Source organism: Vicugna pacos, chromosome 1 (assembly GCF_048564905.1).
Source record: "Vicugna pacos chromosome 1, VicPac4, whole genome shotgun sequence".
NCBI lineage: Eukaryota > Metazoa > Chordata > Mammalia > Artiodactyla > Camelidae > Vicugna > Vicugna pacos.
In genome coordinates this window covers 71,072,898-71,100,872 of record NC_132987.1, presented here as the reverse complement: position 1 = coordinate 71,100,872, position 27,975 = coordinate 71,072,898, and the positions used below count along the sequence as shown (strand labels likewise).

The 27,975-nt window shown below is 37.3% G+C and overlaps 1 protein-coding gene across 4 annotated transcripts in view; it reads right to left on the bottom strand.

The window, feature by feature from the left end:
* The window catches only part of LSAMP (limbic system associated membrane protein), a 736,440-nt gene that overhangs the window by 242,225 nt on the left and 466,240 nt on the right, over window positions 1–27,975 (bottom strand). For all 4 annotated transcript variants that reach the window (XM_072964767.1, XM_006210313.4, XM_006210312.4 and 1 more), the window contains one exon: window positions 4,995–5,227. In XM_072964767.1, coding sequence (XP_072820868.1) covers window positions 4,995–5,227 — 233 coding nt within the window. The remainder of the gene's footprint in view (window positions 1–4,994; window positions 5,228–27,975) is intronic.

The following is a 27,975-nucleotide window of genomic DNA, read 5'->3' as shown; positions in this document are numbered from 1 at the left end:
CACAGGTTTATTTTATTTTACTTTAATTTTTCTATTACAAGACTCTAGTACCTGTTTTGAAGAGTTTTAGATATAATTTGATGCCATGTCATACAGGAAAGGCAGCGGCAAATCCCTCTCATCGATTGCGTTAGTTCTTGGTTTTTCACATGTATCTGAATCACCTGCAGAGCATAATGTATTTGTAAATTTTGGCTGCATTCCCAGGGATTCTTATTTGATTGTTCTGGGAATGGTTCTCAGGATTCTGCATTTTGAAAAGTGTGATAAACCAAACCGTTGATTCTGTTGTAGGTTATGCAAGGATCAGATAAAGAGAAATATTGCCTTAACACAAGTGCCTCCATTTGTGGTATGATCAGAAAAAACAAGAAATCACAGCAGGGTAACCTTTGGAGAATAAATGAACATTATTAATGAGAAGGATGACAAAAGAATCTGTTTATTTTATTGAAGTTAAGGGTGACATTTTCTTAATCTTTGATCTTAGAATCTGTAAAGGAGGTGGTGTAGGAACCAAAATATCTGGCTTTAGAAGTGGGTCCCTCCATTTATAAAGTATCTGGAATGTATGTTTAGTTTTGAATAGCCCTGGCTTCAACAGATGTAATATTTAATAACACTAGTCACAAGTGATCCCAAAGGTTATTATTGATTTTTGTATTTGCTGATGCAAAACTCTCACCTGTGTACCTTATGAGGAAGATATGTGGAGATGTCATTTAGCTAAAGATTGAGTTTAGTGAACCATGCAGCATATCTATTTCAATACAGGTTATTTTGTGTGTAATGACCTTCATGAACAGATTAAAAAAAAAACTTACTTTTTTGTGAAAAATAATCACCAAAATAAGAGAGAAAAACGTTGGAGATGTTGAAAAGTCACTAACATCGTAGGAATATAAAAAAGGAAAGTAAACTTCCAGGGGAAATGGGATGCAGGAGAAATGTGAGGGGGACAAACACTTAAATACTTATGAAGTTGAGATTTTTGAAGTCTAGAGCAGTTTTTATGTCTCAACAATTTTTTTTTCAGCTTTGATACCTGAAAATGGACAGTTTGGGGAGAGATTTTCTTTCCACAGGGCTAGGCTAGGTAAGAAGTTTTGGAAGGCCTAAGATGTTATCATAAAAGTTACTTGTCAATCTGCCTTTCTCTGTCTCATGCCCAAGAAGATTAGTATTAGGAATATCTGGGGATGTAACACTATTTGAAATTGAATGAAATTATGCTGGATTATTTCCCCAGATGTGTTCTCAAGGTACATGCTTCTTCTAAAGAAGTGGTTCTCAAAGTGTGGTCCCTGTACCAGCTGCATCAGCATCACCTGGGAGTGTGTTAGAAGTGAAAATTATCTGGCCTTACCCCCATGCTACCTTATCAGAAATTCAGTGGAGGGGGGGGACCAATCTAAAATTGAATTTAATAAATACTCTATGTGTTACTGATGCATGCTGCATGTTCTCTTCAGACATCTTTAATAAATGTAGCTAAGAATTCAGAAGTGATGCTTGTCACTTCTTCACCAAATAACAGCTGAAAGAGCTCCACTGCAAGGTAACAGACGAATGTGAGTTCTTAAGACTCTAGGCAGCACTCAGGGCAAAGCGAGCCTTATGAGAGATACTAGAGCAGCAGCATCGTGATTGTCATCATAGTGGTGTCATCATTGTAGTCGCCAGCATCATCATCATCATTATCATCATCATCATCAACTTATTGAGTGAGAACACAAAATCTCCAGACACTGGGCTAGGGGCTTACATAGATCATCTAATTTAATCCTTACAACTTATTAATGAGGGCTTAAAGTTTTAATTTTATCTCTAATTTTCAAATAATAAAACTGAGTCTTAGAGAAATTAAGTCATTTCCCCCAAAAGTTACTCAAGTAGCAAGAAGGAAAGCTGAGATTTGAAGCAGGCAGTGTGACAATAAAGCCCACTTTCTTAACCACTATTCTTTATGCTATTTCATAGCATCTTTGAGCTAATGGTGGCCTTGCTATTGGGCAAAGAAAAATAATAGAGTATTTATTTAATGACTAGTTAAGTGGGATTTGCAGAAACCATGGAGAGTGAGCAAGACAGAACTTGAAAAATTCAAAAGACCCTTATGTTCTGAAGGAAAGTACTATGGGATTGGAGGAAAGAAGGATGCCAGCCATACCTAGAAGCGGAATCTTTGATGTGGTAAAAATATGTAGAGTTGAGGCCTGGAGTAGGAAGCTGTGTGAACAAACAGCATGAAAGGATGGAACCACTGACAAATCATAGAGTTGAACGTCCTAAGGGGAAGTGAATCAGCCATCTGGTGCTAGGTATCAAATGCCAACACATCCATATAATTGTCCAAAAATTCCCCCCTTCAAAACTCAGGCTCAAGGAGGAGACAATCCTTTCTTCATCATAAGGCTTCAACAAAGCCTCACAAGTACAGGCTTTGTTGCTCATATTTTCTTTCAGAGTAATATGGTTAAAAGCAAAATACAATAATAGCTTGCATCAGACAGATATGGGTTTGAAACCCTGTCCTAAGCCAAGAGGCAGCCTTAGGCAGGCTTCTTATTGTTTCTGAACTTCAAGCTTTTTCATATTTATAATGAAGTTATTAACACCTATTTAATAATCATATCATTAGAATCAAAAGAGATAATGAATAAGCAGTACCTGACACTTAGTAGGTTCTTCTCCATCCCTTAATATTAAGTCAAATTTAAGTTAATTTCACTGTGCTGACAAGGTATATACAGTATGATCTAACCTAGTTGTAGCTCTCATTCTCTTAAGATTGTTGTGTTTACAGCTAAAAAGTACATAGATAAGTAAGAAAAAAGGAGGAAAAGCTTCAGGCATTTGGCACTAAGAGCTCAGATGAATATAAATCTGATATTAAATCTTAAAGTCATAACAAAAAAATTTCCATCCCAGTAGAAAGTGCTGCAAATTTGATTCCTGGTCTGCTTGGCTCCAAGCTACTCCCTGAACTCTCTGTGTGACCTTTAGCAAGTAACCAAAATGTAATTAACTTCTGTTTCCTCATCTAGAAACCAAGGAATGTAATACTCAGATTACCCAATTTTATCCCATACAGGAAAATACACATTTTCTAGTTGTGGTCTTTAGTGACTTTCCCATGACATTAAAGGCTGTGAAGGTATTAAAATTGTGTAGGAATATCATAATATAATGTGGAGCTGGTCATTAGATAAAATCTGTTCTAAGGGACCGCAAGTAAACTAGTTATCTCCTCTCCCTCTGCCTTTAAATGAGGTAGAACTTCTTGTGTCTTGAGGGATATGTGTGTGTGTGTGTGTGTGTGTGTGAGAGAGAGAGAGAGAGAGAGAGAGTGCTTGTGTTTTGAGGGAGCTGATAACCTACTTACACATCTACATATCTGTAGTTATGTTTATACACTTATGTGGGCTTCCTGAGATCCAAACCCTGGTGCCTCTTATCATGGACTTCAAACACTCTCCACTAAACTACAAGGAAAGCATTCTACACTTTGACTGTGATAGGAATTTTGCAAATCATGAGACATGCCTTTTACAAGCAATAAAATGAAGCTGTCAGCCATTGCAAATGGACCAAGATAGAGGTCACATGACTAAACCACCCCTGCACCAGGCAGTCTCTGATGTATTTTACTCCAGTTTCAATCTATTAATCAGAAGACCTGGGACAGCAATAATTTAAATGCTGCAATAATCAATTCCATAACACATTAATAGAAGCTACAGTCAAACTTTGCCATACAACTGACTGCACTGGAATCTTGACAGGAGCCCTGGGGCCGTGCCTAATTTGCATTCAATTTACATAAAATTGTAAATCAAGAATCCATGAACACAGCCCTAATATTTGTTAGTGCTTAGATCCCCCGTGATAGATGGATTGAAACCGCTGGTAGTTTGACTTCCCTTGCAATAAAATTGTGCAGCTGACCAGTTTTATTCTCATTCTGCAATTATGGGGAAAGGGACTCAAGAGAGCTACAGTTTGGGGTCTTGTGTATGCCATTCAGGGTTTTCATCCTATAAAACCATGACTCAGATGCGCCCTTGGAAACCCCCATCTAGAAGCAGATTATCCCCGATGACTCTGCAGATCCTCATCAGTAGAGTTGCTCACAAATAACCTGCCATTAAATGAAGATACAAACTACAAAGACAGCTTGCCAGCTGAGTGAATGGCAATGCTTCTGGAAATTTTTATTTTTCCAAATAACATTTACTATCACAGAAACAGATAATTAGTGACATTCTTTAGACTGAGGACAGAGAAAAAATCAAAACTTCAGCAAAGCATACAGTACCTAACAGCGTGATAAAGTGGATTTCATGTGGTTCTAAGCATTCTGTGTGTTCTTGTGTCCCTGTGGACAAAGCTGTAGCCTCTGCTGTGTGTTTTCACACTTAAGGCTAAGAGAAAACATTCTCCCCAAGGACACTGGCTCACAGTGGCAAGACTCCTCCTTTTTTTTTTTTCCATCTTCATTGCAAAAAGGGTAGCAATTTTATTTTTAATATATGTAGTTATACTTCCATTTAAAAAATACTCTGTAGCCGATAGCACATGTCAGCAATTATCTCTGCATGGTTTGCCATTGGCAAATTTAATATTTTCTTCTTTTTTTTCCTAAATTTCTTTGTTTTGTTTTGTTTTTTTATTGAAGTATAGTCAGTTTATAATGTTGTGTCAATTTCTGGTGTACAGCATAATAGTTCAGTCATACATATACATACATGTATTTGTTTTCATATTTTTTTCATTATAGGCAACTACTACAAGATAAGACTTCTCTTTCTATATCCTCCTTAGTTCTCTCATTTTAAGTCTATCTTTTAAGAGAGAAAATAGATACTTAAATGCCCTAATGTATTTGGAAGTGTTCTTGGAAGTGCTCTTTTTTCCAGAAAGGATTATTTGAGTATTTCGTACATCAAGATTATTTTCGGCCTCCCACCTTTCCTTTCCCACCATTTTCTTACCTTGCACGATCAAGTAAACTTGGGAGGTCTTGGGCTCATGCTGTGTCTGCACCGAGCAAGTGTAGGAACCCTCATCATAGACATCCACCTTCTGGATTCGGAGGCTGTATTCCAGAGAATGGCGTTTCTCCAGCTCGACCCGGGGGTCCAGAGACCACTTGTCATGCCCAGCAAAAATGATGCCAGAACGGTTCAACCAGGCCACCTTCGAGTTCTTATCTTCTACAACACACCTGGCAAAGTAGAGTAATGATATTAGAGCCTTGGCCATACCTGTATCTGCATTCATTCTTCACATGATTGGACTCAACAAGACCAATCAAGAGAAATAATTATGTGCAGAAAGAATAATGGTCATGCCACTTCTTAGTCCTAACTATTGTCACTATTTCTCCTTTAAGATCTAATTACCATCCAATGGATGGGTGTCATTATATTATACCCAACTCGGCAATAAACAATTGGTATAAGAAATGCAGGCAAAGTTAAATGGGTATTGACTTCCCCCTGGATTATCTTCTTGTCTAGGAAAAGGTCATTCACACGAAACTCCATCTGTTTAAGTAACTTTGAGAATTAGACGATTGATTATGTGGCATATTTACTCAGTTTTGAACTGCACATATTCTTTCATTAGTATTTCCTAAAGTCTTGTGTGATAGCAGATCCAGGCTATGTCACACCACTGTAGCAATTAGACTGAATTTCAGAGTTTGCTTCTGATCCTTTCAAGCTTGGAATGCCCACTCTCAGGAGTGAGAAGTCTGTGAGCAGGTCCAAGGCTAAGTAGACAGGTGTTGTATCAAGAAAATCAAAGCTAGTATCTTGTTGCCTGAGTCTGACTCCACCTGCTGAGGGCAGCAGGTTGCATGCTGGCAAGATAGATTGCTACCAGCATTTCTGGGACATCAGAATGAATTCAATCTTTTATGGTAGATGAAAAAAAACTAATTTTGTAGTTCCTATTCTAAGAAGGATGAAGGAAAAAAATGTCTATTTGAATAGCTACTTATTTTAGAAATCTAAAAGGGTCTCTTTCTGAAACTTGAAAGAGGCAAAGAACACGGATTAGTGAAGAAGGGATAAATACTTTATGGGGGAGTGTGGTTTTTCTCCTTCAAGTCCAGCAAGAATCTGGAAATGGAAAAACCAAGCAAAAAATCTCTCTGTATCCCTTTGGCAAGATTTATGTCTGCCCCACAGGGAGACTGTCCCAGACCCTGTTCACAGCTGCAGAGCCAGCTGTCAGCTCTCTGGGGCATGAGGGATGGACAGAAGGAGCCAGGAGCATGACAGCAGAACAATTAAAACACCGTGTTTCCCCATATTTTCCAGACTGAGTCCAATCCAGGTTTTCTCAGGTCAAAGCAGCCATGCATGGACAGGAGGTCAATGCATAATCCACAGGCTGACCACAGTAAAGATACAGCAGCCAACTCGTCTTTTCAGGACAAAAGCTGAATCTTTTGAAAAATAACTCACCCATAATACAAAAGGCCTCTTTATCCTATTATTTTCAAGTGAATTGTATATTTTAGGAAACATGAGATTTTATTTAATTAGTTGGGTGCCATGGTGTGTAAGTCTTTCTTTTCCTTTCTTTTCTTTTCTTCTCTGCCTAGTTATTTTCATAAACATAGGTAGATTAAAGTACCATTTAGTATCTCCACTACCCAATACGTGTTTCCCTGCCATGAAGGTATTAATTGGGATTAATTATATGTTTGATAATTTAGAACTCCTCTCTAAGGGAAGGCAAAGCTAACTTTGTGGACGCCTGATGCTTCTTTCCAGACTCAACTTTCCCTGTTCTATTCTTTGGTGGCATCATGTCTCTGTCCTTGGTGGTATTTGCAGCACTTCTCAACTTAGAATCATTCATGAATCAATTAATAGATTGTTTGCTATCCTACTCTATATCATAAATAAAGTTGCTGATGTAGGTCTACTGTGTTTATCTTTTCTACTGAAAAGAATGGAAATTTATCTCTGTAAACGCATTTTGAATCTATCACATTTATCCTTGTGCTTTTTTATTTTTTCTCCCCTCATCTGCACAGCACAACACAGCAGCAACTAGGTATATTACATCGCAGGGGTGTACTCTGAATGCTGTTTAGCCCAGAATAAGGTTCCAATATCTTCATCTTGGAAAAAATATAATATAATATATTTTACATAAATATGGCCTATAAATAAAATAACAATGAATTTTGTGTTGTTCGTTAAAGTCCCTCCAAAAACTAATCTGGTATAAAATAGACACCTGGTAAATGCCTGTTGCATGAACAGTGTCATATATGCAGAAAGAGGACATATGGTTACCATATTCCACTCCCCAATCCCAAGCCCTTACAGCACTGACTAATGAACTGGGTACATTTCCTAATCAGTAAAAGGTATAGTTTCTAAGTAGGGTCTTTAGGGTCCTTTGGATACTTTGGCAATTTTTGTCTGTGGGAATGTTAAAATTACCACATAGATCATTATTTCAAATTATTATCTGAGAGAGTTCAGATCTATCTTACCTAAAGAAGAAACTGACTACTCGTTATGTGGAAATTTTACTATGACAGTCTACATAACATCTTATTTTTGCATTGTGTTTCATTTGTATTTACTTTTAAAAATTTATCTTTTACTCCCAAATAAATAAAAGGTATATTAGAATACACACATATACACGTACACTGACACTTTTTACTAATCCAGTATGATTAGCCAGCTCCAAGCAGCAGAGCACAATGAAGTATTTTTAAAAAGGAAACCACTCCTCCAGATATTTAAGGGTTCTTTTTTTAATAGTTCTGAGTAAATGTATTGATTCTATAAACTAGAAAATAATCTTTCTACAACATAGCTAAAACTTTCATACTGAAAAATGAGCAAAAAAATTTTTCAGAAATAACTTAATGTTAAAAATGCTTAAATCTTGATTTAAGGTGGCAACTATTTTAAACCATAAGAAGTGCACATAAGAAAAAGATGGCCAGAGTCAAAGTAATAGTCTCAGTTTGTAGAACTTTTTGTTTGTTATATGAAAATAACCAGTCATACAGGAGGCCTAGCTATTGGGAAATGAGGCAATGCTGATTAAACGCAGACCCAGGGTTCCAGCAGGCACTGACTGGCCAGTGAGTATTTTGAGCTTGCATCTGGAAGGTAAGTGGCTTAACTGTGCATCAGTCAGGCCTGTGGAGTTAATGAGAACTCTCATGCCACATCACCATAATATAGTAATGAATTATCCCCCAGTCAGAATGCTGCTTCAATACCAGATGATCCAGTTCACAACTAAATACCTAAGGACTTTATCTTTAAAATCAGCCTTGGCCAAAGCAGGAAAAGTGTAAAGAGATTAATTTATAAAATCTGTAAGTGTTTTGTGGTGTTTGGATTTAATAGAATGTTTCCTCCAGGAACTCAAAATGTGCAATCCATTCCAGGATTTCAAGGGGACTGCGTGGTAGAGAGTAGGTGTTGGTGCCCAGAGGAGAGGGCAGAGAATGTTCCTCCACCCTAGGTGGGATTTCTGCCAGGCAGCTGAGGATATTGGGCTATGATACAAAGTGTGATCTCTCCAGGAAATCCTCTCTCATCAGTATCCCACCCTGTTACTTGGCTCCTTCTTATGCATTATACTCCATGTTGCATTAGACTTATTTGTACTCATCTCTCCTCATAAGTTTATTAATAAGAGTGACCCTCTGAGAATTCACCTATGGCCTTAATGGGGCCAGCATCATTAATCCACCATGCACACCGTAGGCACTTGCTAAAATGTGGAATAAATAAACTGAATTTAACAAACTGCTATTAGATCAATTATCAAATATTTGTTAATTATCTAATAGGTACAGGATAGATGAATAATTATTTTAACTTTTCTTAAGAAACAGTTAAAATTATCAGAAAAATAGGGACAATTTACAGAGAATTATTGAGTGTGGCATTAACATGAAAGCAAAGGAAAGAAAAAAGTGTGCTCAATGTTTCCACTACGAATAAAGATCATCCTTGGGAATTAAATAATCCATATCACATGAAAAACAGTGAAAAGAAGCATAAAGCACTAGACAAACATTTAGTGAGCTGTCCACTTTAACCATGGACCCACAAATATCAGGTGGGTTACTTAACTATAAACCTATGATTTTTTTTAAAGATCAGCTTTAAAAAAAATAACAGGAAAGGCAGGCAAACAAATTTCTATCTTCCCTGTTCAGTATGTCAGAATCCATAAAACTGTCACAAAAAATCAATGCACCCATAAAAATCTCAAGCATTGGATCTCTGCAAATACTTATACCAAGTACATTATGCACACTCATACAAACAGGTACATTGACAGTTCCACTCACACTGCATTAAGTCTGGGGATTATGCTTCCAAAACGATGAATGTAATTGGAGGCAGAAAAGAAATGCTAAATTCGGTTTGTACCAATAGATTGCTTAATGGCATATTTACTGACAGTATAGACATGATGTAAGTGATATACATCTACCAGCTATTAAGCCTGTTCAATTGCTACTAGATACAACTCATTTTTAACAAGCATTACTGGCTGCTAGCAGTGTGCCAAGTCAATATTAGAATTTATTCAAACTTTTTTCTACTTCTCAAGAGCATAATGTGGGATTTATTCATTAATAACAAATAAATACAGTTTACTTAATCACTCACCAGTTATCCTCACATTTTTAAATTATAAAGCCTGGGGAAAGAGAAACTTTGTAAGAGAGATTTGTTTTTTAAATTAAAAAAGAACAGTTAGCCATTTGCAGCAACGTGGATGGATCTAGAGATTACCATGCTAAGAGAAGTAAGTCAGACAGAGAAAGATAAATATCACATGTTATCACTTATATGTGGAATCTAAAAAATGAGACAAATGAACTTATTTGTAAAACAGAAACAGATTCACAGACATAGAAACAAACTTATGGTTGCCAAAGGGGAAAGGGGGCAGTGGGGAAGAGGGATAAATTAGTAGTTTGGAATTAGCAGATACACACTACTAAATACAAAATAAATAAACAACAAGGTCCTACTATATAGCACAGGGAACTATATTCAATATCTTATAATAACCTATAATGGAAAAGAATATGAAAAAGAATATGTTTACATATGTATGACTCAATCACTATGCTGTACACCAGAAACTAATACAACACTGTAAATCAACTACACTTCAATTAAAAAAATTTTTTAGAAAGGGAAAGACTAGTTAGATGAGTAGTTCTCAAAGGGAGCAATTTGTGCTTCCAGATGATATTTGGCAATACTTGGAGTCATTTTTTGGGTGTCACAACTGGAAAGGGGAAGTTGCTACTGGCATCTGGTAAGTAGAAGCCAAGGATGCTGCTAAATATCCCACAACATAAAGGACACTGCACAACAAAGACATATCCCATCTAAAATGCCGGCAGGCTCAAAGCTGAAAAACCCTGAGTTAGACCTCGGTCTCTTGGTTTAAATATCTGGAAGCATAGGTCAAACGCCTATAGTGCAATGGTGTTCTTTCATAAGCATATGCTTCTTACTTTATAAGCTCTTAATTGCCACTAGCAAAGTCCCTGAATTATAAGTCAAGCTCACGACAGAGACACTACAATAAAGACTAGTGATACTCTGGATATAAGTTAGCAGTTAATGAATCATGCCCCTTTGCTGTTGTATTTTAGGATCATAATTATACAACAATATAATCTTGTACATTGTTGATAGTACATGAGAAAGCTGTCACTTAGTTACTTCCTAAATTAATGCTGGAGAAATAATTTAACCTCAGTGTTTTAGTTTTTCCCCCTGTATAAAAATGGGTCAGTGATACTTAGGATAGGTAAGGGAGAATCAACACAGTTGGGGCAAATTTGATTTTTTTAAGGAAATTATTAGCCTTTATTTATAGGAAAGCTGTTTCTAAAAATTAACTTTTATTACTTTTTCACATTTACGATTCTCTCTTTTGTAAGATGTGGAATGATTTAAGATGTGGATGGGAAGGAAGTCTTTAGGAACGTGTTGGCCCTTTATTTGGATGCTTTTTGCTTTATAACTTTACTCCTACAAACAAAACCCTTATGAATCAGCAAAACTATGATGGACTCATTTCCCTCTAGAAGGAAAGATACTTGGCCTGCAAATCAATGCTGTACATTCCCAGCATTGAAGTGTGGCATCAGGAAATGTTCTAAGCAGAGGATGCAATGAAGTATCACAGAAATATCCCAAACTTTCTTGAGTCAAAAGTCATTAGTCTGATTTTATTGCATTATTTTAAGTATAATGAAGTCTAGAAACACTTACGCAAACACATTAAGACTAGAAAATTAGTTAAAAACACAAATTCAAAGAATCTTGAATTATTAAATATTTTAGATCATCTCTGCTTTATTTCCATGTTCTAAGATTAAACTCAATTCGAAATAAGAGAACTGAGGGGACTCACTGCTGCCCATCTGGCACTCCTGCTTCCCTTGCCTGCAACAAGAAGTTTCAGTTTTCTGGCTGTCTTACTCCCATCTCTATTTCTTTCCAGACTTGACTTCTGGCTTTGATCACTGCCTGCTCTCTTGGCATCATTCTCTTGTTCCTGTGCGTGTCTGCTCTCTTAAACTTGATCTTCTTTAGCTAGAAACTGATCTTAGTTTCATGATGGTTTATTTTTCTAGATTCACTCTGAATTTTAGTCCAAATAACACCAATTAACAATGACAGCATCTATATGATAGGATCATCTCCCCTACCCTAGGTCCTTCGTACACATGCACGTACAAGACACGGCATGCACATGTGTATATGCACACACAGTAGTGATGGATGTTCAAGAGAGGGTGGGAACACAGAGGTAGTAAACCACAGGAAACTGGTTCATGTGACTCTATTGTTGGTCACGATGATTCAGGATCTGCCTACTGCCGATGGAGTGTTAGGGTAAAAGACATACACTGTTTAGTTCCTGAAGATAATTGATTTCAGTTCTGGCCTTCAGTCTATTTCCCATTGGAAAACAAGCAAGTCATTTAGCCTTTCTATCTTAGTTGTTTTCATAAGTAAAATGAAGCTAACGATACTTGCCCCGACCTCTCAGAACTGCTCTTAGGGTAGTTCTACAAATAAAATGAGGTGATGTCCATGGAAACATTTCATATGACACAAAACAATATCTATGCTTATATTCATAGTCTCTCATGGTAGAGTACGGTAGATAAAAAGGAAACAGTCATATGCAGGGACAACTATAAGGAAAAAAAATGACTTATCTAAATCATTCAAAAATTTGATCTCTTTATAGGATGTGATGATAGCCATTAAATATTTATCATTACCCAACTCTCAGATCAGTCATGTAGTTCTTTAAATTCTCATTTTGCGTTAGTTACTTGTATGTGTTATACTAACAAAGCAACCTTTCTGCAGTTGGGTTACTACCTATTAGAAAGATTCATCTCCTATAAGAGCAAAAAAAAAAATCACAATGGCAAATAGTAAAGCCAGGATAGTCTGTGTCATTCCTGGGGCAACAAAAGTCCTCCCTTCGACATATTTTTTACTTCTTACTCTCACTAGGGAGCACCTTGCCCACCCATATATGCATTCTCCTCTGTGCACATATAGGATATATGCATTGCTGTATTTTCAGGTTCATATTTTTGAAGAAGCACAAACATATTCCATGCAGATGGTACAGGTGGGGAGAAGGGTAAGAAGAGAAGGAGCAGAACCTCCTAATTAAGAGCTGAGTCCATCTCAACAGTCAATTCTAGGACGGTCTGTGCTCCTCTTGCTGTCACATCAATTGTGTCATCTCTACATTTACATTAAAAAATGAAAAAGAGGAAGACGCAAATTCTAAGGAGAGAGAAAATTTGAGACTGAGACCTGGAGAGAACTGACTTCTAGCCTAGTCACAGCTGGAGTTCAGACCAGTCCCAGGAACATTTATAAGTGGTTAGAAACAGGTCTTCTAGGTCCTTTTGAAGAGTCTTGATCCCATTAGAAAATAAATCATCATCTTAACCCCAACATAATTCAATATTCCTCATTTTCTTGTCACTGATGGGGTGGAAAAGTCATGAGTTCTGGAGTTTAGTAGCTTTAGGCAAGTTACTTAGCAAGGAAGGCAGTATGGAGGGTGGTTACAGTTCCAGGCTGAGGGACTAGTTTCCTGCTCTGCATTGCAGCTCCATCACAGATTCACTCTGTGATCTTGGGACATTTGCTTAACCTCTCTGTGCCTGGGTTTTCTCATCTGTAAAATGAAAACTATAATTGTACCTACTTCAGTGGCTCATTGTAATGTTTAAATGGGTTAATTTTAAACATATGGAATAGCTCCTGGACCTAAAATGTGTCCACTGTTACTGAAGAGCTTCAAGCGTTTTTCTTCAGCAAAACAGGAAAAATAATTACTTCCCATATGATTGTGACTATGAAATGGGTTAAGGAATTGAGTACCCAGTGAGCTTTGGAAGAGCCTAATAAATTTTTGTGCCCATCATTTTTATAATTTGAATCTTGGACATTCATTCTGTAGAAATCTCACTTTTGAGCTAAATCCAGCAATCTCCAGATATTGTTGTTTTGTTCAATTCTTTGCTTAATAACAGGTATCTCTAGGGAAACCTTCTTTTAGGGGCCCCAGTTCTCTTACGTCTGGCTTCTCTGGGCAACAGTTGGTTCTCTAAAGCCCATAAGCATGAAATTGAAAGCAGGAGGACGATGCAAGATGATTATAGTGCAGCCATGTAAACTGAGGCTCTGATGCCGTCTCTGGAACACGTTTAGAGGATTTGCGGCAGACCTGTACACAGGGAGCTCAAGCCTTAAGTCCCTCACCGTTTGTCAGACAGAAACCACACAAGTTTATCTCCTCGGGGTACCCTGGATAGAGGACAATAGCGGGCCCATTGTGTTCTTTGTGATCTTCTGAGATATGCTTGGCAGAACTGGGGTTCCTCCTAGGTTAGATGAGGCATACTCTATGCTTTGTGGACCCTCAGTTGCAAGAACAAGGCTCATTCCTTCTCCTTCTCAGAGCCTGAGTGGTAACTGTATTCTCACTGAAGTAGCAAAAAAAAAAAAAAAAAAAAAAAAAAAAGTAGCAAGAATCTATAACCCTTTACTTGCCTTTGAACTATGGATTCTCCTCTTTTCCTCCTCCCTTGTTTGAATGTGGATGAGAAGCAATTTTAAAGCTGGCTTTTGTTTTGATTCTTGCTCTGAGTCTCTATTCTCTGTGAAAAATTTCTCTCATTTAGAAGGAAAAACAAAACTGCCTTTAGTTGTACCTCTGAAAGAGTAAAATTAGTCTTAGAATCCTGGCTTAGATTTCTAGTTAAAAAGTTCATTCACTATGCAATTAGAAACAATTTCATAGCTATTTAAAGAAAATGCTGTTACCTTCTGAGTCATTGCAAAGTAAATATCAAAAAAAAAGTAAGTTCTCCAAAGAAAACAATGTGCTTTGTACCAGGAAGGGTTTACTCTTTATCTCATTCCAGCAGTAAGGATAAATAAAAGTGCTTACAATAAATTATAATTCACTTAGGATGAGCATTCTGGTGTAAGAGGCATGGCTATAGTCAGCAGACTATTCTCCATAAGTCTCACTTGAAAACCCAGCCCCTTACTTTACAGTCTTATCATACACAGCATTTATGTAAATGTTATCATTGGAGCAGGACCGTTTTATAATATGACTCATCACATGCATTTAGATATAATTTAGATCAAATTTATACCAAGATATGACCATTAATAGATACAGCATGCATGATATCTGGGATTTAACATATAGTGAGTAAGCATGTAAATAAATAAACAGATAATGAGACTGTCTGTCAGGGCTACCATAGAAAAGGGCTCTACTGTCTACATTGCCTTTACTCGTAGAGGTAGACATAAAAGAAATAAAGTCAGATAGATACAAAGAAGGAAAGAAGTCTCTGTTTTTTAAAGTTGTACTTTGTGGATTCACATGTGAAATAGAGGACTTTAGCAGCTGTAAATTAAAGGAGCAAAGTTATCAAATAGATCCATCTCAGGCAAAAGAAATGCAGTGGTCCCCTCCCCAAGCTGACAAGGAGCCGATACAGATTACTGATGAATGCCTATAAATCACAAGGACAGTTCTCACATGGAGAATTATAATCACGGGGATTTTTCTGACTTTCATGTTTGTTTTTCCATCACACACTTTCCACCCCATCTCAACTCTATGTTTCCTGTCTCCAGAATTATTTTTGTCCCCAGCACTTTCTTCCAAAGGACAGTGGTGTGAGGAGGACTTCACCCTTGTGTGACTATTTTTGTGGTTTTTCTTCTTTCTCTACCCCTCACTTTTTCCCATCATCTAAACCCTTCCTTGAAGGTCTGTCTCTCTCGAACAGCTCAACAATTGGGACATGAATGGGGCCTGGGATTCGGTGATGAAAAAGAGCTTTGTAAGTTACTGAGGGACTGGGCACAAAGGCAAGAACTGATGAGCTTGAGATGCAAGCCCACCGGGGAGAGCTCTTGTACGGAACTCAGCCTACTCAAACCAGAGAATGAAGCCTGCAGCTACAAGCCCCAGCCTAATAAGGCACTGACCCTCAGAGGGCGGCAGGGGTGAGTAGAAGTAACCAGTGTCTGGACTTGGGGGAGAGAAAAAGTCAAAGGCCATCACCTTCTGTGCTACTAAATCCACTGTGTCACTTAACTCTGAAATTCCCCAGCCAGCCTGAGTTAAAGAGGGAGCCACAGATGCTTCAAGGTGAAGGTCACGTTCTGAGTTCTAGGAAGATCCTCATGATTCAGAAACACCATCTCTCTAGCCTGAGAGCATCTGTATTCCCTTTTCCCATTATCTCTGCCCTGGGGCACTCTAGCTTTGAGATTGTATTACAGAAGAGGCATCTTCTCTCATAGTGACTCTCAAAATATGGCTGTTAAATGAAAAGACAGGCAGAGAAAGGAAAAGAGCTAAATCCAATAAAGCATTATTTTGAAATTGTTCCTTTATTTCTTCTATATTACTTATCACCATTTATGATCAAAAACTTTTGACATGGCACCAGGAACTCTGCTGAAATCTCTATACGTGCTCAGGAACCTGACCTGAATAGTAGCAAGAAGTATGTTGACTAATTACTAGTTAACATAATGTTGATATTAATTATGTTGATATTTAATCATAATGTTGATATTAATAGTCAGCATTAGGTTGATTAATATCCACTCTCCTTCATGGACACATCACCTTCATCTCTTAGAATGATGCTGTTAATCCACTAATTGCAAAATCCAATGAATTTATTTCAAATATTTGTCCTACTTAATCTCATCATAGCTTTTTAGCACTAGTCACTGTCTATTTACCTGTCTTTCCTCCTAAATCTCCTATTATTTCTCAATTTGCATAATCAGCCCCTCTTTCTTTGCTCACCTTTCATATACTGTTGTTCTCCAGGATTATATTTTTCTTCTTTTCTGGCTTCATGGAGTCGTTTTCATAGATTTCATCTTTTTTTTTTTTGGCTTTAATTACACTTCATCAGATTGAATTTTAAAATAGCCTACTCAGCTGCTCCCCATAGATACTGGAAGGTACCTCGAATTCAGCATATTTTGAATTAAGACTCATTATCTCTTATCATACTTTTGTCTTCCTTCCGAATTTCCCAATTTTAGTTAACAGAATCACAATCCATCTATGATTATGTAGTTAGTAACCACAGAGTATCCTTGTTTTCTTCTTCTCCTTCATGTCATTTGTGTAATCAAATGTTATTTGTACATTTTTCCCCCTTAGACTGGCCTGTACTCTCCATCCCTCCTGCCACTACTATTGTCCAGGGCCTTCTCAGGCATTGTCAATATCACTTCCAACTAATGGTCTAGTCTCCAGGTTTGCATCTCTTACCTACAACTATACTGTTCATTCTTCGTGCAGAACAGAACATACATAAAGTGGATCATGTGTAAATGCACTTTGTCTTTTTACTCATAAAAGTTCACATAGATTAGTGTAAGTCAGCTCAGCCTACCTTTCTACCTTAACATTAAACTCCCTCTCTGCCATGAATCTTATTCTTTTTTCAGACTCCAATCTCATTCCTCCTAGCTCTTGTTTTCCTTTTATCCAAAGTATTTTTGTGACCTTTTCATTTGGCAAGCTCATACTTACTATACAAAATCCATCTCAGATGTACCCTCCCTTGTGAAGTGTTCTTCGATGTTCCCTAGTTGCTGGCCTGCTTGTGTTAGCATTTTAATTCGTTGTTTTTCTGCCTCTTTACACAATTTTAAGAGTGAAACCAGATCATGTCTTCTCAATTTTTTCATTTCTATTGCTAGACAAAGTACCTGACACATAAAATCTCTCAATATTCATTCAATGGATGAAAGAATATACCAAGAATCTTTCTCCTCTCATTTCACATTCTTAGAGATGTCTTCTTCCTAATACAATCTTGAACATGGAAGAATCCTACTATTTCCAATGGTTTTGAAAAAGGAAAAATGAGGCAGGACAATGCCCTTTTGTCTTTTCTAAATCAGTCATCTTATTTCCCTTCATTCACCACTACCATTTTCTCTGCCTTTTTTTTGCCTGGAAGAGATTATAATATCTTTTCAATGATACATCTATGATACACTATAATAAATGTGTAAATATAAAATTCTTAAAATAAATAAATTATATAGTGGAAACTTCGTAATCTGAATAATTTCTGAAAATGTCCCGCATAGCGAAAACATAGAATGTTTAAGTGCCCCTCCTCTTGTCCAGTGACTTGAATATGAAACTTGATATTATTTTGCTGGTGTGTCCTGCCCTAATGTTCATAGTTAAGGATGTAAATGAACATTTTAAATCTATACTCAGATACTTCACTGAGGACCAACCACCTTCAACAACATAACCTAATCTCTATGAGTTGATAGAGGATCTGTGACTGAATCATAACCAATATTCTCACTGTTTATTTCTGGTGAAATAGGTTAATTTGATGTCACAAAACTTAAACAAATTTTTCTATCCTCACTATACTATACTGTGAAATTAGCAATTTTTTTGTTTCCTTCACGATAACAACATGACCAAGCAGACAAGCAAGAAAGCTGATAAAGAGGTACATTGAGTGGGAGTCTCCACTGATCCTTTATTGCGTGGGAGGCCACTGATAAAGACATTCTAGAGTCTTTCAGTCAATAGGCGGCTCTGTAGTTATTCAGCTAAAATTATGTTCACTCTTTAATATTGATAAATTTTGTCCCACATTTCTTTTCTCTGATAATGACAAGATAGAATATCCTCCTTCTGAATGACAGTGTCCAAATCAGCAAACAGGATCGAGCGAAACTTTCCAAAAACATAGAACAAGATAGGGATAAGCATTAACAAAAAATTTTAAATGATTTAGAACTGAGCTTGTCTCGGTCAAATGAGTAATAGTGTATTACTGCTTCTTATATCTTGCCCTTTCTTGTCCAATAAGGACAGAGTTCCTAACATTGCTATTCTCTTACCCTCAATCACAGTGTTTTCCAAAAGAGCTCTGCTAAAGGAGGTAACTGATATAGCTCATCCAGATACGGTCTTATATTCAAACTGCGGGAATGGTGGCATGGATGGCCTTCTTCAGAAGCGGGGTAGCTAGTCTCTTTACTGTCCTAATCACTGTATTCATTCTGTCTTGAGACTAGAATGCAGTCATCTCATAGGCATGGTATAAATCACTTATTTTTGTTCATATTTTCTGTGTCACTTCCTCTCATTACATCTTTTTGCCACAGTATTTGCACTGAGAACATGAATCAATCTAAGAAAACAGCTTACTTCTATGTCCTTCCCTTTTGCTCTAATGCACTGCAAGTCCCTTAATCTTTATGAACGTTCTCCCGTCTGGGTAAAACCTAGTGCCGTGTCATATGATGCTTCACATTAAAATTATATCTCTGCTAGACGATAAAATTAAGGAAGTCACAGTGCCAAATTTCTCTGTTCTAAGTATACTACTGCAGAAATGATTTGAGTGCATGAAAATCCTGCAGGTATTTGATAAATAAAATCTAACAATAAAGGTAATTTCAACACCTGAATCACAGATACTGTGATTGATGGTAACATAGGAACTTTAGAATATCTGCCATTAAAGGCCAGAAGCAGGGCACAAGCCGGCAAAGAACGCATTGCTCAGTAAGTAGATACTTCCCCTCAGTGAGCCTAAGCTTATCTCTTTCTTAGTCACTGAGATCTAATCAGGGCCTCTGTGGCCCCCACAGAACTCAGCGTGAGCACTGGCCAGTGAGTCCAATCTCATCATTTCAAACCCTTTGGCAGTTTCCACTTTTACAAATTTCTCCTAATCAGAAGCTTTTAGCAGCAACAAAATGGCAAGAGAAAAATAAAGCAAGATCAAAAGATACATATTCCATGCAAAATAGCTCAGCCTGTTAGCCTCAAGCAACAAATAAGTGGAGACATTCTCCATTGTGTAGTAAAGTGTTTTCTGGGAGGCTAATGTTACATGCAAATCTGCCTAAGGCAATGTTAAAAAAAAAAAAAAACTCAACAAGCCAACAACAAGAGCAAACCAGGCCTGCATTTTTTGTTCTTCCACACAGCTCACCTAGTCTTTGCCCATCACGTAGAAAATCTCGTATTATTTCACAAGGAAGATTAGAAGAGATTAACAATCTTACATAAACTATTAACCCCTTCTATTACAATATTTTTGGCTAAAAACCCTTCATTTTTAAATAGCATAGAAGGTCTGACACCTGGGTTGCAAAAGACAAAGATACTGTAGAAAATGTTTCTTACAGTTCTTGGCAGACCACCCACAAGGGAACTACTGCAAATTTCCCTAAAAATGGTAAAACACAATTAACTCTCTAGTGTTACTCTATAATACTAAACCTCTTCAACCTACCTCTCCAGTGGTTGGTGCCAAAATCTCCCCAAAAGACCTTATAGCTAGCTAGCTATACCATCCCTTCTCAATGTCAGATGAAAAGCTGTTAAGAATATGCTATAGACCAGAATCATTCTTTTTTTATAACCATTTTTTTAAATTGAAGTGTAAGTACCTTACAATGTTGTGTTAGTTTCAGGTGTACAGCAAAGTGATTCAGTTATATATATATATATAAGAATATATACATATATTCTTTTCCAGTTTCTTTTCCATTATAAGATTTTTAATATAGTTCCCTATGCTATATAGTAGGTCCTTGCTGTTTATCTATTTTACATATAGTAGTGTATGCTAATCCCAAACTTCTAATTTATCCCTCCCCTGCCCCCACCACTTTCCCCTTTGGTAACCATTCTTGACTTATCAAACACAGTTGTACTTGCCATGCTCATAGAATATTACTTACAGCCCTGGAAGGAACTTAGCTATAGGAGAGCTGTTCCCTGGGTGGCCAGGTGCTCTCAGAGCAGATTCCAGTGTTAGAAAGAGGGCAGGAAATGTGCTTGAACACTAGCAGGCATAAACCTAGAAAAGCCATTTCTTCTCTAAAAGATTTTTGAAAGTTTGATGGGGGGGTGGGATAGTTAGCAGGTTGAAAGGCTTTATAGGGCTCTTCATGAAGGAAGAGATATTTTCCAACTTAATTGGGGAAACTTTTTTTTGGCCACAGCTCGTGATACACCATACAGGGTAAAAGAACAAGTGTTATCAGCCAATCCTTTGAGACTCTGTCCCAGCCACAGTAGAAGCATGATGTGAAAGGACTGACTGCCACAAAGACCTCCCAGCTTCTCATGCAGTCTACTAACTGCCACACACATACCTTTCTCCCAATAGAAACAGTTTGGGAGGTGACTGTAGGGCAGCTGGCTGTGGACTGCTGTACAGCCAAGCAGGCACTGCCGTTGAGAAACGGTAGCACAGGCTGTAAATATCTTCCTTTGATCAATAAAAAGTTTTATTCTCTTTGATGGGTGCCTAACAGGAGGTAAATCTTGATACTTCTGGATTCATAAATTTGCACTGAGACAGGAGTTAATTCTTCATTTTCATCGATGCCATTAGTGTTCAACGTTTATTTAGAATCACTTAATAAAATGTTGATTTTGAAATGCCCCTACTTTGACGCTTGTAGCTATAATACCCTAGGTAAAAAAGTAGATTCTCATAAAGTGATACAGCTTCCAGTCTTCCTAGTAGTTAGTTCTTTTTCTTTTCCTTCCTTCTCCCTCTACTTTCACCCTCTTTTTTTTTTTTGCCAAAGGATATGAAAAATTTGTTTCGTATGTTATTTGCACAGATTTGCAAGACTGTTTCCCTTCTGTTTCATTAATTCTGCTAATTTTTCAGTTATTTTGGGTAATGACATTCACTCCCTTTTCTCTACTCTCTTGATAAGACTTTTCTAATGAAAGAGATATATTGGCTGGCTGTTTTACATTGTGTTTTCAGTGAGGTTGAGGTGCTCCCTATAATGAATGTTGCTGCAAAATCAAGGGGACTCTAGCAAAAGTCAGCAGCATGTGAAAGCTACTCTACTTCTGCTAACTAGCACTGGACTTTCAGAGGCAAAGATAAGGAGATGAATAGGGGGTTTAGATAATGCAAGACAGCTTCTCCTCCAGTGAAAGGTAATTACTCAGTAGGACTCACCTGGACAGAAGCCATGTGCTCATGATGAGGCCTGCTTTCTTACAGGAGTAAGACTTCCCTCACTGGATAACAAAACAGAAAGTTTCATTCCAACATGGATAGCTGAATAGTTAGGACAGAGAAACTGGAGGTCTTCTAATGCTTTTAACAAGAGAATTCAAGATCGGAAAACAGATACCCTGCAGAAATGTGGACCTTGGAACCACAACCGATCAAAGCCAACCACTCTTTTAGTGATAGAGAGTATGCAAATATGTGCACCTTAACAAGGACTCGAATGTCTGAGGGAGGGCAGGACGAAAGAGAAGAACAGAATTCAGCCTGACCACATGTCTAAAACTGCTAGTATGTCCTTTCCTTAGAACTCAAAAGAGGGGCATGGGATGGGCAGTGAGCGTCCAAATGGCTGTAATAAGAAAATCAATAAAAGATCTAGGAATTAGAATGACTCACAATCTGGGAATCAATCATTCATTTTATAATCAAATGTTATAACCCCTACTCAACCTTTTAGTATGTTAATAGGTGAATCTTTTGATCCATAGTTCATAATATCTTAAGGCTTTTAGAAACCTTGGAATCACCCTAGGAAGTATGCAATGAGAAAGGCTGGATCTGGTGAAAAGTGGAAGGCAGGTTTGGGAATTTCTGGGAATTGTTAATAATTAGAGAAGGAAGGCAGGAGACAGTTTGGTTTGAGAGAAGAACCATCAGAGGAGTGACCTATTTTGTCTCTCCAGAAAATCTTTCAAACCCTTGAACTAACCCACTCCACAATATCCACACCGTCTATATCTGTATTTCTCTTCCACTCCACACAAGGCCATTTTGATAACAAAAATTTACAGTCTGCTGTATTTACGAATAATTGATTCAAGGGAAATGTTCTTTTTTACATTTTAATCAATCAGCATCTAAATGGCTGCCATGACTTTAGCTTTTGGTATTTTCAGTTTGAGTGTCAGTGTTATAGATACCTCCTGATAAATCTGTGGTTCTGAGAGAGGATGCTGAAATGTTTCCTAGCAACTAATGAGTTCAAACTTCCGGAATTCCAGTGTTCAGATTTTTTTTTTTTTTAGTGTATTCAGGTTAGAACTATGTAACACATAACAAGTAAAACATGACAGTGTGCATGAGGCAGAGAGAAATGTGCACACAAAAACTCAGTGTGATACAGTATAAGGAACAAAGAGAGAGAGAGATGGTGAAGAAAAACTATAAGAGAATTAGTCAACTGATCCTATGTCACATCAGTCTAAAGAAATTAAAAATGTTTGTATTCAGAAATGTTAAGTCATGTTCTCTCTTCATCTCCAGTCCCACCCTCCATCACTCCTCCCTATAAAACAGCAAACTTGAAAGATCAGTAAATGATGTTGGGTAGAGAAGTATAGAAATTTAGAACTGTTTCTACTGTATGTTTTGTGATTATAAAATACTTGCTCAGCATCAAAAATTCAGAAAAAAGCCAGTAGAGTATAGATAAAATATAAGCAATCAGAATATTAACAATGCTTATCTCTGGTGATTTATTTTAAAGTCATACTCACACTTCTGTTTAATTGGAATCACACTTAGCATACATTGTATGTATTTATACATATATAAATATATATACTTTTGAACTCTGCTTTTAAAAATAATTGTATTAGACAAGTAGTGCCTGTTAATCATTGGATAATATGATTTCCCTCTTACCTACATACCAAGTAGCTCTTGAAGGTGTTCCATAAAATAGAAATTCTGGAACAACCCACATTAATGCCTGTTCATTACACCATGTATGAAACTAGATGGGGATGTTAACGCACTGTGCTCAGTAAAATTAAATTTAGGTGGAGGAGTTGTTTCCCTAAGCCAGCAATGATTGTCCCTCACTGTCACTCTCAGGATTTGTAAGTGATTCCTAGGCTGTCCCTAACTAATGCTGGACTTGTCCCTAAGGTGTGTTTGCTGCTGTGTGGCGTGAGGTTCCAAAGTCAGTTTAGTGTAATTGGCCAGCGTAGACTAAGGAAGTTCAAATCTCAGCTCTACAACACATCAGCTAGAATAATTTTGGCAAATTATTTCAACTCTCTGAGTCTCATTATCCCCATAAGATTGTTTTGGGGGCTTAAGAGGTCATGACATGTAAAGACTTTCGATCAATAAAATGATTGAATAATTGTTGTATTATTATTGTCAATGTCACTTTTTATTATATCTATTGCTATTATTATATTTACTAGTCACAAAAATGGAATGAAGAAGGATGGGATGTGAGAATTTATTTTTGAATCAAGCGGGTCAACTATTGCAAGATTCGAGGGGCAATGAGGAGAGCCCCAGGGACACCCACTCGTGGAGAATGCCGACTGAGGTACAACGTAGTGAGCTGACATTTTAAATTGGAAGAAAGAAAACAGTAGAAGATTACATTAAAAATGTTGACCTTTATCTAAGCCCTGTTCCCAGAAAGCAAGAATGATTAGGAAATCCACTCCCCCACCTTTAGGTTCCAGGTAATGGCTAACCACAAAGGACTTTGAGGGTAAGGGTGCCCTCACACAGTCTGAGGTAAGGCTCATCCCCATCCTTCCTCATGGCTTCCATAAGTCTCTGATGAGTCCCTGCCCCCACAAAACCACAGCTCCCTTACCTCTTCTTATTCTCTTTTAATTGTCTGGTGTTTTTTGTATTTCACACACGTCATACAGTTCTCCGTGCTGGGTTACCCTTTGGGAGCAGTGCCCAGAGCAATCCTGGACACTGCCTGGGATGGCAGGAAGAAGACAGAGAGGGGAGTTTTTATTCTTATTTGGGTGTGAGCCTGTTCATTATGCTGTCCCTTATTTCACAAAATACATGCATTCCAGAAATGCATTGTTTTCTAGTGCCTAAGGGACTGCTATTAGAAAATCAGAGATCCCTGGGTATCATAAAATCCTGAGATGTAATAAAATCAGACACTTAAGAAAGCAGTAGTACCACTTTTACATTCACATATTTAAGGGAAATAACTCTGTTTTTATAAAACACTAACAGCAATACTCTCAACATTTATAATCTTATGATACCCACCAAATAAGTCACACAATGAAAATACTAAAAGTGAACCCCTCAGGTAGATTGCAGACTCCAGCGGTCCGCCTTCACTTTGGGTCTTTCCTCCACGTGGGTCATAAAGTTAGGAATTTGCCATTCTTTGTCTGTTCAGTTTAGTTATTATGTCAGTGGGGTGCAGAGTCCCAACATTTTATGATGTTTTCTTTTTATTTTATGCCACTGGGTTAACAGTTAAGAATCACCATGTTTAGTATCTAGAATAACTTGAAAATGTAGAGGCTTTTCAACAGTACTTTATGAAGTGGAAGGAATTGTTTTGCTTATTATCCATCTCTTTACAATTGTTTGCAGGTTTTGAAGATTTCTGGAAACACTTTCAATGGAAACTTTGGTCTAGCTCAGATTTTATAAACTGATACAGTGAAGAAAATTTGGCTTGCATTTGGGGGGCTTATTTTTTTTTCTTAAAATAAGCCAATACATTTATGTTAGTTTTAATAGAGACTGAATAGGAAGCAAAACCAAAATGAGCCAAGAAATTGTTTCTGAGCCAATATTGTTGAGCACCTATTTTGAGCCAGGCACTGCTCAAATATAATTCTATGTGTTACTAGATTTAATTCCCACAGCAATCTTTGTAAGATAAGTTCTCTTGATTATTCCCATTGTACAGAAGAGTAAAATGCTCACAGATATATCAACTACATTAAAGAATCTTGGTTAATAAATGGTGGTGCTGGGAAATGGTATCTAGTCCACTTTAAACTGCTTTCTTTCTACATCTGTTACAGGGCTATCATCCTGTTACTTCTCTGCCTCTGTCCTGGGTTCGGGCTCTATTTTCTCTAGTCTTTATCTTCTTTTTCTGTTTATTTATTCATTTTGGTAGAAAACATTCTCCAGTGACTATATGATAAAGATATGCGACATGTAAGTTATTTTATGAATTTTATATCTATCGACCAAATGTAAGTGTAAGAAAACTCAACTTTGTTGAGATCTAGATTAGAAGTCATTTTTCTCCAGAATTTTGAAGGTATTTCCCACTGAATTCTAAATCCCAGTTTTGTGACTGAGAAGTCCCAAATCACTTGGTATCTTATTCTTTGAATGTGACTTGCCTTTCCATTCTTTTTCCTACTTGGATGTTTACTGGTTCTTCTCTGTCCTGATGTTCTAAAAGTTCATGATGAAGTGCCTTGGGTTGGGTCTACTTTCTTCCATTGTGCTCTCAACCCTTTCAATATAGAAACTCATATTCTTCAGCTCAGGAAATCTTTATTGAACTCTTTCTTTGATAATTTCTTCCTTTCTTTTTGCTCTACTTTCATTTTCTGTAATTATGACTATTTGGATAGTAGGTCTCCTGGACTTGGTCTGTAATGTAATCTTTACCCCCCTTCTGTTTTCCATCTTTTTGTCTTTTGCGTACAGTTCCTGGAAGATTTTCTCAGCTTTTAATGTGAATACACCTAGTGAGTTTTTCATTTCTACTGTCATGTTTTAAATTTCCAAGACCTCTTGTGTATGGGTGCAACCTTCTCTTGTCTAAGAATATTAATATTTAATAAGTTTTCTCCTGTTCAAATCCTCTCTCCTCCAAGTTGCCTTATCTGTTTGTTTCTTCTGGTTTCTCTCTTTAGTGTTAGAGGCATTCCTTAGGCATCTGGTAATCTTCATTTGCTGTTTGTATTTAAAATGAAGAATACAATGTATGAGTTCTTGGAAGACCATCTCTAGGCGCCTTGTCAGAAGTCTGACTGCCATGAGGCTGGCAGGCTAGAGAGTCCATGCATAGGAAATCTGGCCAAGAATTCTAGCTGAGCCCACCTTTCCAGTCATCCTGTCAAGGTGCCAGACAAGTGAATGAAGCCCACCTCACCCCTCCACACCAGCTTAACTGTGACCTGAATAGCATGGCACAACCTTAGTCAGCGCCACATGAGACAAAAGAATCACCTAGTCTAGTGCAGGCCAAATTCCTGGATCTTGAGATACTTTAAGGCTGTTGTTCTTTTAAGCCACTAAGATTTGCACAATTTTTTTAAAAGCAAGGGATGATCAAAACATTAGATTTATATGGACTAACAAGGCAAGGTGATGTCTAAGATACTGGTAAGTTAAAATGAATGCAACTTGTATAATGACTTAAAAATGGTGATTGGAAATTCTGAGTATGTGGGTAGGACTCCTTGACTAGAAGATTTACTTCAGGGTAAGTCCTTTTTTTTTCCTCCTGATATTTATTTATTTAGTTATTATTTTAAAAATAAGCCTCATTTTTAGAGCAGTTTTTATATTTACAGAAAAACTGCAAAGACAGTATAGAAGTCCCAAAAGCTTCTACGTCAATATCCCCCTATTACTAACATACCGCATTAGTATCATACATTTGTCACAATGGCTAATACTGACACATTATTATTAGCTAAACTTCATACATTATTCATATTTTCTTCATTTTTCACCTAATATCCTTTTTCTCTTCCAAATCACATGCAGGGCATCACATTAATTGTCATGTCTCTTTAGGCTCTTTTTGGCTGTGACATTTTCCCAGACTTTCCTTGTTTTTGATATTTTTGATATTTTTGAGGAGTATTAGGGATTTTGTAGGATGCCCCACTGATGGGATTTGTCTGATTTTTTTCTCATAAGTAGGCTGGAGTTATGTATGGGTTTGGGGGAGGAAAGTGCTATTTTTATTACTGTATATTAAGAAGGGTACAAACTGTCAACATGATATTGCCACTGTTGACGTTGACCTAGATCACCTAAGCAGCGGTAGTGTCTGTCAGCTTTCTCCACTGTACAGTTACTCTTTTTCTTCTCCCTTTCCATACTCTCCTCTCTGGAGGGAAGTCTCTGCGAGCAGCCCGCACTTCAGGAGTGGGTGGTTATGCTCCGCCTCCCAGACGGCGCAGTATTTACATAGATCACTTAGAGTACTTCTGCATGGGAAATCTGTCTCTTCTCACACGTGCTTATTTATTCAATCACTCATTTACATCAGTGTGGACTCATAGATATTTATTATATGAAGCCCTTCCCCCGTTTTTCTTAGCTATTTCCTTTTGAGTTAGTTACAGTCCCCAGGAAAGAGCTGTGCAGTGTTCTAAACAGAGGATAAAATCTAACTGTGAATATACTGGAGTTTCAGTGGAAAATCAGGTCTAGGGTTGGGGTTTTGCTATTTAATACGCAAGTGTTATGCACCTGACCCTCAACTGTATTTGCTATACCCTCACACAAAGACCCTGTTTTAATTTCTCCTGAGAATTAAACTAAATTCTTTTGCTTAGTGT